At 43.7% G+C, this 12,414-nt stretch overlaps 1 protein-coding gene across 3 annotated transcripts in view; it reads left to right on the forward strand.

The window, feature by feature from the left end:
- The window catches only part of MTO1 (mitochondrial tRNA translation optimization 1), a 35,619-nt gene that overhangs the window by 19,685 nt on the left and 3,520 nt on the right, over positions 1 to 12,414 (forward strand). For all 3 annotated transcript variants that reach the window (XM_062186356.1, XM_062186357.1, XM_062186358.1), the window contains exons 10-11: positions 6,742 to 6,860; positions 10,078 to 10,238. In XM_062186356.1, coding sequence (XP_062042340.1) covers positions 6,742 to 6,860; positions 10,078 to 10,238 — 280 coding nt within the window. The remainder of the gene's footprint in view (positions 1 to 6,741; positions 6,861 to 10,077; positions 10,239 to 12,414) is intronic.

Genomic DNA, 12,414 nt, shown 5'->3' on the forward strand with positions numbered 1-12,414 from the left:
TTTTTAAAAAAATTATATATATGTATATTCTAACATTTAACTTTTAAGAAAAAGAGCTACAGTCTTTAAATTACTTGCAAAGCATTTGAAAACTGATTAATATTAGAAGCTAAGTTTACTTAAAAAATTTCTGCTGTTTTACCATGGTGTTCAGTATTTGTATAAAACTGCAAATCTCAGTCATCATTTATATATAATCTAAGTAATTTTTATTTTTTATATAGTTTCTCTGCAGCTCCCATTCCTAAGATTTAGGAAGCCCAAACCTAGAAATACAGTTATCTGTGTTTTTTCCTAGTCTTCGAGCAATGAGTGTGGTCTCATTGTCATGAGCTACAACAAAGGAAGTCCTTTAAGCAAAGTAGAGTATTCATGAATTCTGACTTACCTGAAGACTTCCTGGCTGCATTTTTTATTGTTTTGTCCTTGTTTTCATTATTCTAGTTATATTGACTCTGGGTCTAAAGGACATTAATATAAACCATTTTTGCTCTAGAGATATATTCCTAATGACTTTGCATAATTAAAAATCTGTATATTTCACCATTGATTTTACCCATTAAAAACTGAAAACTGGTGCAGCAGGTTAAGTTGCTGCTTACGATGTCCACCTCCTATATTGGGGTGCTGGTTTCAATTCCAGCTCTTCCAGTTCTGATCCAGCTTCCTGCTGATGCAACTTGGGAGGCAACCAATGATGGCTTAAATGCTTGGAACCCTGCCAACATGCAAGACCCAGATGGAATTCCAGGTTCCTAGCTTCAGCTTGTGTGTGGGTGTTTGTTTTGTGTGTGTATGTCTCATTGTCTTTTAAGAAAATGAAAATAAATAAAAAATTTTTAAAGATGTAAACTAAGGTAGGAGAGGATGTCAAAGGGTATAAATCTATAATTTATTTACTTATTTATTTATTTGAAAGACAAAGGGACAAAGATCTTCCATTTGCTGGGTTCATTCCCCAAATACCTGCAGCATCCAGGTGTGGCCCAGGCTGAAGCCAGCACAGTCTTCCATATGGGTGGCAGGGACTCAGCCACTTGAACCATCACCTGCTGCCTCAGAGTGCACATTAGCAGGAAGCTGGGATTGAGAGCAGAACAAGAACTTGAACCTAAGCACTCTGCTGCACTTGCTATACAGGTACCTTACCTACCATGCTAAGTGCCTACCCCAGATCTACAAGTTTGTTGCTGAGACGCATACTGTGCACATTGTTGGCATTTTTCTAGCAGCTATGCCTCTGGTATATTTTATCCTCCCTTTTTAGCTTCCATTTTCTTGTGATAGTTTTTGTGGCCTTAAATATATGCTCATTTTATTCTTTAGTCTTTTTTTTTTAAGATTTATTTATTTATTTAGTTGAAAGAGTTACACAGAGAGAGAAAGGGAAAGGTAGAGAGAGAGAGAGAGCTCTTCCATCCGCTAGTTCACTCCCCAGTTGGCCACAACGGTTGGAGCTGCGATGGTCCGAAGCCAGGAGCCGGGAGCTTCTTCTGGGTCTCCCACATGGGTGCAGGGGCCCAAGGACTTGGACCATCTTCTACTGCTTTCCCAGGCCATAGCAGAGAGCTGGATCAGAAGTGGAGCAGCCAGGACTCGAACCGGTGCCCATATGGGATGCCAGCACTGCAGGTGGTGGCTTTACCCGCTACGCCACCATGCCAGCCCCTATTCTCTAGCCTTTTTAAGTGCTCCTTCCTTAATTAGCAATCTGACATATTTCCATTTTGCTTTTACCTTACCAGGGTTTTTATTATAATTATTATTATTATTATTATTGTAATTGAAATTTTAAATTGGTGTTTATTATGGTCTAATATTTATCTCCTTATTTTCACTTAGTTATGATTTAATCACCTAAAGGCCCTACTTCTTAATACTGTCATTTTGGGGATTAGGTTCTAACATACGAATTTGGGGAGAGACACCAACATTCAGACTACTGCTGGGTATATAATTGTTTACCAGGTATGTGGCTGGAAAAATGGCAGTAGTGTGAACAGTTTATAATTTACTCAGTCTCCAGTTCTGTCCTTGCTTATTTAAGTTAATTTTTTTTTTTTTTGAGATTTGTTTATTTCAAAGGCAGAGATACAGAGAGAGAAGGAGAGACAGAGAGATGTCTTCTGCCCGCTGGTTCACTCTCCCAGTGACCACAACAGCTGGGGCTGGGCTAAGCCAAAGCCAGGAGCTTCTAATGTGTCTTCCACGTGGGTGCAGGGGCCCAAGGATCGGAAGTGGAGCAGCTGGGATTCGAACTGGTGCCCCCTCCAGGCAAAGGCTTTGTCTTCTATACCACAGCACTGCCCCTGCTTGTTTAAATTTAAGAGAGCTAGGGAATAGGCCGGCGCCACAGCTCACTTGGCTAATCCTCTGCCTGCGGTGCCGGCACCCTGGGATATAGTCCGGGTTGGGGTGCCGGATTCTGTCCCGGTTGCTCCTTTTCCAGTCCAGCTCTCTGCTGTGGCCCGGGAGGAAAGTGGAGGATGGCCCAGGTGCTTGGGCCCTGCACTCACATGGGAGACCAGGAGGAAGTACCTGGCTTCTGGCTTCGGATTGGCATAGTGCGTCGGCTGTAGCAGCCATCTGGGGGGGGGTAGTGAACCAACGGAAAGGAAGACCTTTCTCTCTGTCTCTCTCTGTCTCTCTCTCACTGTCTAACTCTGCCTATCAAAAAACAAACAAACAAACAAACTAGGGAACGTATTTGGTGTAGCAGTTAAGATGCCACTTGGAATGCCTGCATCCCAGGTCAGAGTGCCTGGGCTCAGGTTCCAGCTTTCCTCCCCATTTGCATTTGTGTGCACCCTGGGAAGCAGCAGATGGCGTCTCAGATAGTTGAGTCTCTGCCACTTGTGTGGGAGACCAAGATTGAGTGCCCAGTTCCTGACTTTGGCCTGCCCCAGCCCCAGTTGTTTTGGGCATGTGGGGAGTAATCCAGTGGATGGGAGCTCCTTCTCTCTTTCTGCATGAGTGCTGTGTTCTATAAGTTGAACCAGCCTCTGAACAGGTATCTCAGAGATATATGAAGATTACAGAGAAGCACATTGATGTGTTTAGATGGCTCAGGAAGTCTCTGACAGGTTCTGCTGCAGTGTGCTAATTTGTTCTTTGTGTCCCAGACGTCTATGTTCTGAGGCTTAGACTTGATTCAAAGCTGGTCTCGAAGTTTAGACTTGAGAATAGCTCAAAATCTTATAAACGTTGTTGTTGTTGTTTTTTGACAGGCAGAGTTAGACAGTGAGAGAGAGAGAGAGACGGAGAGAAAGGTCTTCCTTTCCGTTGGTTCACTCCCCCAAGTGGCCGCTATGGCCAGCGCGCTGCGGCCGGCACACTGCGCTGATCTGAAGCCAGGAGCCAGGTGCTTCCTCCTGGTCTCCCATGTGAGTGCAGGGCCCAAGAACCTGGGCCATCCTCCACTGCACTCCCGGGCCACAGCAGAGAGCTGGACTAGAAGAGGGGCAACCAGGACAGAATCCAGCACCCCGACTGGGACAAGAACCCTGTGTGCTGGCGCCGCAGGCAGAGGATTAGCCTAGTGAGCTGTGGCGCCGGCCTAACATTGTTTCAAAACTTAAAATTTCTTTTTTGGTAAATTAGATGGTCAAAGGCTTTACTTCTAGCTTTCAGTTCTGCTAGATTCCAGTATATCTTTTTTTTTTCTCTTTTTTGGGTAGTCATTAAGAAGTTTATTCCCATATTTCTGAAAGGACAACCAATTCCCTTCTAGAGTTTCATATTATAAAATCATATGGTTCCATTGTTGTTTATCTTGGTAATGAGTTGACCTAATTCATCTACTAGAATATGACAACAATGACCTATTATTTGTAGTGAGAGAATTCCTGGGGCCAGTGCTGTGGCTCAGTGGATTAAAGCCACAGCCTGCAATGCCAGCATCCCATATGGGCACTGGTTCAATTCCCGGCTGCTCTACTTCCCATCTGGCTCCCTGCTGGTGACCTAGGAAAGCAGTGGAAGGTGGCCCAAGTGCTTGGGCCCCTACACCCACATGAGACCCACAAGAAGCTCCTGGCTCCTGGCTTCAGCCTGGCCTGGTCCTGGCTGTTGTGGCTATTTGGGGAGTGAACCAATGATGGAAAATCTCTCTCTCCTTCCCTCTGAAACTCTGCCTTTCAAGTAAATAAAAAAAATCTTTTTTTGACAGGCAGAGTGGACAGTGAGAGAGAGACAGAGAGAAAGGTCTTCCTTTTGCCGTTGGTTCACCCTCCAACGGCCGCCGTGGCTGGCGCACCATGCTGATCCGAAGGCAGAAGCCAGGTGCTTCTCCTGGTCTCCCATGGGGTACAGGGCCCAAGGACTTGGGCCATCCTCCACTGCACTCCCGGGCCACAGCAGAGAGCTGGACCGGAAGAGGGGCAACCGGGACAGAATCCGGCGCCCCAACTGGGACTAGACCCGGTGTGCTGGCGCCGCAAGGCAGAGGATTAGCCTATTGAGCCACGGCGCTGGCCTGCAAATAAATAATTTTTAAGAAGAGAAAGAATTCCTTGTCTTAGAGCAGGCCATCTGAAGAAGGGATATGGAGTTGAGCATCAGCAAACTGATAATGCCGGACTGTGATAGTAGAATCAGCCGTGAGGACAGTCAGCTGGGAGGCCTGGCAAGTCTGGAGGAGCCTCATGCTGTTTTTTATAGCACTGGCAACATTTTACAGTCCCTCCAGCGATGTACAAGGCTTCCAGTTTTTCCAGAAGCTTACCAATGCTTGACATTTTCTTTTTTTCTTTTTTTTTTTTTTTTAATGTTTATTTTTACTTGAGAGGTAGAGGGACAGAGAGAGACAGAGAGATAGAGCTCCCAGTTGCAGTTCACTCACCAAATTTCTTCAGCAGCTGGGGCTGGCTGGGTTGGGGCAGGAGCCAGGAACTCAATTCAAGCCTCCCTGGGTGGTAGGGACCCAGCCCCTTGAGTCATCACCTGCTGCCTCCAGGGTGCACATTAGCCAGAAGCTGGGATTGAGAGTGGAGCCCAGACTTGACTGCAGACTCTCTCATGTAGGATGCAGGAGTCACAAGTGTCTTCACAAATGCCTGTGTCCACCTCCCCTCCCCCACTTTTTAATTAGGTCTTAGTTGTTTTTGAGTTGTAGGAGTTCTTTATATATCCTGGATTTTAGCCCCTGGTCAGTTACATAATTTGCAGATATTTTCGTCCATCTGTAAGTTGCTTTTTTACTTTGTTGACTGAGACCTTTGATGTGCAAAAAAATGATTTTAATTTTGTTTTTTGTGTTGTTGCCCATTTGTTTTTGCTTCTGTTGCCTGTGCTCTTGGTATCACAGCCAGGAAATCATTGCCAAATCTGAAGTCATCTGTCTTTTCCTGTGTGCTTTCTTCTAGGAGTTGTGTAGTTTTAGGTCTTGCATTTAGGTCTTTAATCCAATCGGCATTAATTTTTGTACATGCAGTAACTTAAGAGTCCAGCGTCATTCTTCTGCAGTATATCCAATTTTCCCAGGATCACTTGTTGAAGAGACTGTTCTTTCCTTTAGAGTAGTCTTGACACCCTTGTCAAAGCCGCTTGATGACGTTTATTTTGGGTTCTCTGTTACATTTCATTAGTTTATAATCTGTCACTAAGCCAGTTCTACACTGTTTTGATTACAGCAGCTTTGTAGTATGTTTTGAAATTAGGAAATGTGAGTCCTCCATCCATGTTCTTTTTTTAAAAAAATATATTTATTTATTTGAAAGGCAGAGTTACAGAGAGAGAGAGGGAAGACTGAGAGAGATCTTCCCTCTGCTGGTTTACTCCCTAAATGGCTGCAACGGCCCAGGCCAGGGCTGGGCCAAAGCCAGGAACAAGGAGCTCCTGGGTCTCCCACATGGGTGCAGGGATCCAAAGGACTTGGGCCATCTTCCACTGCCCTCTAAGGCGCTTTATCAGGGAGCTGGATCAGAAGTGGAAAAGCTGGGACTTGAACCAGCATCCATATGGAATGCCGGCTCTGCAGACAACCGTTTAACCCACAGCACCACTAGCCCTGAAATTTTCTGTTCCTGTAAAAACTGCTACAGCAGTATTCCTTTAAATGATTTAGACTGAAAAAAGCCATGTGTAAATGAAATAATAATTAACAGAGCAACAAATGGTGTGTAGTTAATTCTGCCTTAGGGGTAAATCTGGGGTTGAATTGGTACAGGGATATGATATTGAAAGAGAAGATCTGGGGCCGGCGCCGTGGCTCACTTGGTTAATCCTCCGCCTGCAGCACTGGCATCCCATATGGGTGCCGGTTCTAGTCCCAGTTGCTCCTCTTCCAGTCCAGCTCTCTGCTGTGGCCCAGGAAGGCAGTGGAGATTGGTTCTGTCTTCTTCACGGTTTCCAGCGTGCAAAAGGATCATGCGCTCATGCAACACCAGGACCTAACATGGCTTAGATGTAAAGCATGCTGCCTGTGCTTAGGGAATTTGATGAAACCCTTGTTATCAGAGGATATTGTATCCTTAGATGAAAAGGAGGACAGATTATAGCCATGCCACTCTATCAGCAACTTAATTCTCATGATGAGGAGTTGGGGAACATCAATATTAAATCTGATTGATGGCCTACATTAGGTTGTAAGTGTTGCTGCTTTGCTCACTGTACTTAGGAACAGGGAAGCTTATCTTTCGGTATTATTCATTCTGACATTTGGTGTTGTTCCAAGGAGTCTTGCTCCTAGTCTGCCTTACATGATATGGGTCCTATGTTAATGAGTCTTTTATGTGTTTTCAGTGCTCTAGATGTCCTGAAGCATGAGGAAGTTGACATGGAGTCATTGGCCAAGGTTGTTCCAGACCTCTTCAAGAAGTACACTCAATGTAGAGAACTAGCTGAAAGACTGAAGATAGAAGGTAGAAAATAGGGTTTTTTGCCTATGATACCTATGTACTATCTTAACCTACTTGTCTAAGTTATGAAATGACAGCAGATCCATTAAGAGCTCTATGCCAAGAAGAGCTGTCATTTCCAAAGGCCCAGCATAGTGTTAGGCGCTGTGCTACTCAAAGTGTGCTCCCCAACTAGCAGCATTGCAGTACCTGCCAGCTTATTGGAAATGCGGAGTCTTGGGCTCCATTTCCGGAGTGAGAATCTGCATTTTAACAAGATCCTCAGGTGTTTTGTTTGCACATTTTAAGTTTGGGAAATGCTGCAACAAAAGCCTTCCTTTAAAAAGAAAACCACTTATTTTGTACATTGAGCTTCCTTATTTACATTCTCCTTATCTAACATTCTAATAACGAGAGAAATAATAGTGTCTTTGGCTATGACAACATATGGATGTACTCTACCACTCACAAATACTCATTTTGTATCGCACAAAGAGATTTAGGGTCTGCCTCTTACACTGTAACACATGATGAACTCTCATACTCTAGGTCAGTTGATCAACTACCTAGGCCGCTGGTGTCCTTGATGGTTGCGTTGTATTTTTTTCAAGTTTTTCATTATAAAAGATTTCAAACATAAACAGAAATACTGAGAATAATACTGCCTTCTGCACTTTGGTATTTTTTTCCCCAGGGGTAGAAGATTATGTAGTGGAAAAGGCAAGGTATAGGATGGTAAGGGGAGAAGGGGTAGGAAAAGCCGGACAATGGTGGGCTGCTCAAACAGGAAGGCTTTAAAACCCTAGGGCACAGCCAGGGTGGTGAGAATGCAGCACTCTTTCTTTCTTTTTTCTTTTCTTTTCTTTTTTTTTTTTTTTTTGACAGGCAGAGTGGACAGTAGAGAGAGACAGAGAGAAAGGTCTTCCTTTGCCATTGGTTCACCCTCCAATGGCCGCCGCGGTAGGCGCGCTGCGGCCAGCGCACCGCGCTGTTCCAATGACAGGAGCCAGGTGCTTCTCCTGGTCTCCCATGGGGTGCAGGGCCCAAGCACTTGGGCCATCCTCCACTGCACTCCCTGGCCACAGCAGAGAGCTGGCCTGGAAGAGGGGCAACCGGGACAGGATTGGTGCCCTGACCGGGACTAGAACCCGGTGTGCTGGCGCCACAAGGCGGAGGATTAGCCTGTTAAGCCACGGCGCCGGCTAAGAATGCAGCACTCTTTCTAGAGGTCGTGTTTCTCTTCACTTCCACAGAGGTCTGTCACCTGGGATGACCCATGTACTACCTACCATCCTGCCATGAAAGTTTATAAAAATCTAGCCACAGAAGGAACCTCTCCAGAAACTTGTTTTGGTAATACACTCATGCACAAGACCTTTTACTTCACCACCATGATTTCTCTATTGAGAAAAATTACTTTATTAAACGTGTAGGACTGTTAGTACCAGGAAATAGTGACTAAGTGATATATTTTAAACTTGGTTTGCAGTCTTACTTTGTCCAGTAATCATCAGGTTCAGGTCAGAATAATCCAGAACAATAATTTGTTAATAGGAAACCTCTGCCTTCAACTACAGTGTTGCTACTGGTTGTCTTTATCCTTTAAAGACCTTGGTGTATATAAAGACTCTAGTAGTCTGTTTGGGGTTGAAAAGAAAACACATTTGGCTAAAATATAATGCACTATTTGGTTTTTAAATTGCTACTAGACAACAAATTTCTTAAGGGCAGAAATTCTTTTTTCATTTAACTCTCTTGTTATATTATTTGAGCAAATAAATAATACATCCTCTAGCATATTCCTGTTAATATTCTGTGATACCTTGAAGAGTCTATTTATGAGTCATAAATGTGTTTATTAAGATTTACAATTTGTTTTCCTAAGATCTGTTGCATTACAGTATTGTAGCACACCCTTAGAGGCATTACGTCATTTGACACCTAGGCCTGCCTCTTGAAATTATATACTAGCATTGATGTCCTTATTTTACAGAGGAGTGGTAAGTTGCCCAAGATCACAGTTGGTGAGTGGCAGAGCCAGAGTTGAACCTAGGTTGTCTGAATGCAAAGCTGCAAAGCTTGTGTAGTTCACAACTGTCTTTTTTTTTTTTTTTTTTTTTTGACAGGCAGAGTGGACAGTAGAGAGAGAGACAGAGAGAAAGGTCTTCCTTTTGCCGTTGGTTCATCCTCCAATGGCCGCCGTGGTAGGCGCGCTGCGGCCGGCGCACCGCGCTGATCCGATGGCAGGAGCCAGGTGCTTCTCCTGGTCTCCCATGGGGTGCAGGGCCCAAGCACTTGGGCCATCCTCCACTGCACTCCCTGGCCACAGCAGAGAGCTGGCCTGGAAGAGGGGCAGCCGGGACAGGATCGGTGCTCTGACCGGGACTAGAACCCGGTGTGCCGGCGCCACAAGGTGGAGGATTAGCCTAGTAAGCCACGGCGCTGGCCCACAACTGTCTTTTTGTAAAGACACTCAGAAGTCATCATGCCAGACTTGGCAGTTTCTGAAGAAACTGAGGCCGAGACTGATGACACAGGGCCCGTGGTGAGAGGGCAGGTAACTCATTGGCAGATGAGGCTCAGAGATGAGATTTTCCAGCTGCTACTCAAGGACAGAAGCAGGTGCTACCAAGACCTCAGGGAACCCCTTTCTCGAACAGGACAGAATGACCACCTCAGTTTAGGTTTAAACAGAAGTTTTGGGTTTTTCTAAGGACAGAATATTTGAATTATAAAATAATTGCTGGATTATCGTCTTAATGTCACTTCTGAATAAAACTTTAAATTATTTAAATTATGGGTTTTCAACTAAGTAGCTCCACTTTTTAATATTACAGCTTTATATCAAGCTAGTTTAGAATGCCATTTTTCTTGGAGAAATAGTCTGTCTTGAGAATTAAAATTCAAACCTACAGTGTATTGAGGGAGTTGTTCTGACCAAGATTTGAATTGAGAGGGAAAGCAAATTCCGTTTTTATCTTGAATTTTCCAGATATTTGAAATGAAAAGTACATTATAGTACTAGACAGAATGTTGTAGTTAATATGCAAGATACTCCCTTTGTCTTAGCCTCAGCTTGCTCACCTGCAGAGGCGATGCCTGCCCATCCTGTCTGATGGTGTTGAGATGAGTGTTGAATGACATGATGTATGCAGAACTCTTTGTAAATAGCAAAGGCTAACAAATGGACGCTGTTAGTATAACCTGGGTAGCATAATAGAATTCTCATTTTGTTCCTCAGCCACTTATGAATCAGTAGTGTTCCATCAGCTACAAGAAATAAAGGAAGTTCAGCGAGATGAAGCTCTCCAGCTGCCAAAAGACCTGGATTATTTGACAATCAAGGATGTGTCTTTGTCTCATGAAGTTCGGGAGAAATTACATTTTAGTCGCCCACAGACGGTAAGAAAACAGGTAGTTTGTTAATGTGATGTATCAAATTTATTGATTTGCAAATGTTGAATCATCCCCACATTCCAGGGATAAATCCTACTTGGTCCAGGTGAATGATCTTTCTGATGTGTTGTTGGATTCAACTAGCTAGTATTTTGTTGAGGATTTTTGCATCTATGTTCATCAGGGATATTGATCTCTAGTTTTCTTTCTCTGTTGTATCTTTTTCTGTTCTGGAATTAAAGTGATGCTGGCTTCATAGGAGTTTGGGAGGATTCTGTCCCTTTCAGTTGTTTTGTGTAGCTTGAAAAGAGTTGGAGTTAGTTCTTTAAATGTCTGGTAGAATTCAGCAGAGAAGCCATTGGTCCTGGGCTTTTCTTTGTTGGGGGAGGGTCTTTATTACTGATTCAATCTCTGTCTTGGTTATTGGTCTGTTTAGGTTTTCTGTGTGTTCATGACTCAATTTTGGTAGATTGTATGTGTCTAGGAATCTATCCATTTCTTCTAGGTTTCCCAGTTTGTTGCCATACAGCTCTTTTTAGTAATTCTGGTGATTCTTTTTATTTCTATGGTAGCTGTTGTATTTTCTTTTTCGCCTCTGATTTTATTTATTTATTTAATATTTGTTTATTTATTTGAAAGGAGAGTTACAGGGAGGCAGAGGCAGAGAGAGAGAGAGAGAGAGAGAGGTCTTCCATCTGTTGGTTCACTCCCCAGATTGCTGCAATGGCTTGAGTTACACCAATCAAAGCCAGGAGCCAGGAGCTTCTTCCAGGTCTCCCATGAGGGTGCAGGGGCCCAAGGATTTGGGCCATCTTCTTCTGCTTTCGCAGGGCATGGCAGAGAACTGGATTGGAAGTGGAGCAGCCAGGTCTCAAACTGGCACCCATATGGGATGCTGGCACTGCAGGCCAGGGTTTTAACCCGCTGCGCCACAACACCAGCCCCAGGTTTTGTTTTTTAAACCAGTCTGTATCTATTAACTGGAGAGTTGAGTCCATTTACATTCAAGGTGACTATTGATAAGTAACAACTTTGCCCTACCATTTTTCCATGAATATTCCTGTTGTTTACTTTGGATTTCCTTTGTACTTTTACTGGGAGATTTTCTGCCTTTACCTTCTTTCATAGCGATGAACGTGTTTCTGTGTGTAGCACATCCTTGAACATCTTTCGTAAGGCTGGACAGGTGGTGATAAATTCTTTCAATTTCTGTTTGTTATGGATGATCTTTATTTCACCTTCATTCATAAATGAGAACTTTGCAGGGTACAGCATTCTGGCTTGACAGTATTTTTTCTCTTAAGACGTGGAACATATCTCACCTTCTTGCCTAGCCTGTAGGGTTTCTGATAAGAAGTCCACTGTGAGTCTAATTGGAGATCCTCTGAATGTAATCTGATGTTTCTCCTGTGCACATTTTAGAATCTTTTCTTTATGTTTTACTGTTGAAAGTTTGAATACAGTGTGTTGTGATGAAGATCTTTTCTGGTCATGTTTATTAGGAGTTAGATCTATGTGCTTCCTGTATTTGGACATCCCTTTCTCTCTCCAGATTGGGGAAGTTTTCTATAACTGTTTCACTAAATAGACCTTTTGGTTTGTTTGTTTTTGTTTTTTAAAGATTTATTTATTTATTTGGAAGGCAGAGTTACAGAGAGGCAGAGGCAGAGAGAAATCTTCCATCCACTGGTTCACTCTCCAAATGGCCACTAATATTAGCTGGAGCTGGGCTGATCCGAAGCCAGGAGCCAGGAGCTTCTTCCATGTCTCCCACACAGGTGCAGAGGCCAAGCACTTGAGTCATCTCCCACTGCTTTCCCAGGCCATAGCAGAGAGCTGGATTGGAAATGGAGCTTCTGGGACTCAAACCAGCACTTGGGATGCCAGCACTGCAGGCAGTGGCTTTACCTATTACACTACAGCACTGGACGCTAAATAGGCCTTCCTAATCCATTCTCTTTTTCCCCACCTTCAGGAACTCCTAAGACGCATGTGCTTGGGTCGTTTGATAGTATCCCATAGATCTCCAACACTGTTTAATTTTGCTAATTTGTTTTTTTGGTCTGAGTGAAAAATTTCCAAAGATTTGTCTTCTAGCTAGGAAATTCTTTCCTCTGCCTCACCAAGTGTATTGTTAAGGCTTCCCACTGTATTTTTTATTTGACCTATTGAATTCTTCATT

This window comes from Lepus europaeus, chromosome 3 (assembly GCF_033115175.1).
Source record: "Lepus europaeus isolate LE1 chromosome 3, mLepTim1.pri, whole genome shotgun sequence".
Taxonomy (NCBI): Eukaryota; Metazoa; Chordata; class Mammalia; order Lagomorpha; family Leporidae; genus Lepus; species Lepus europaeus.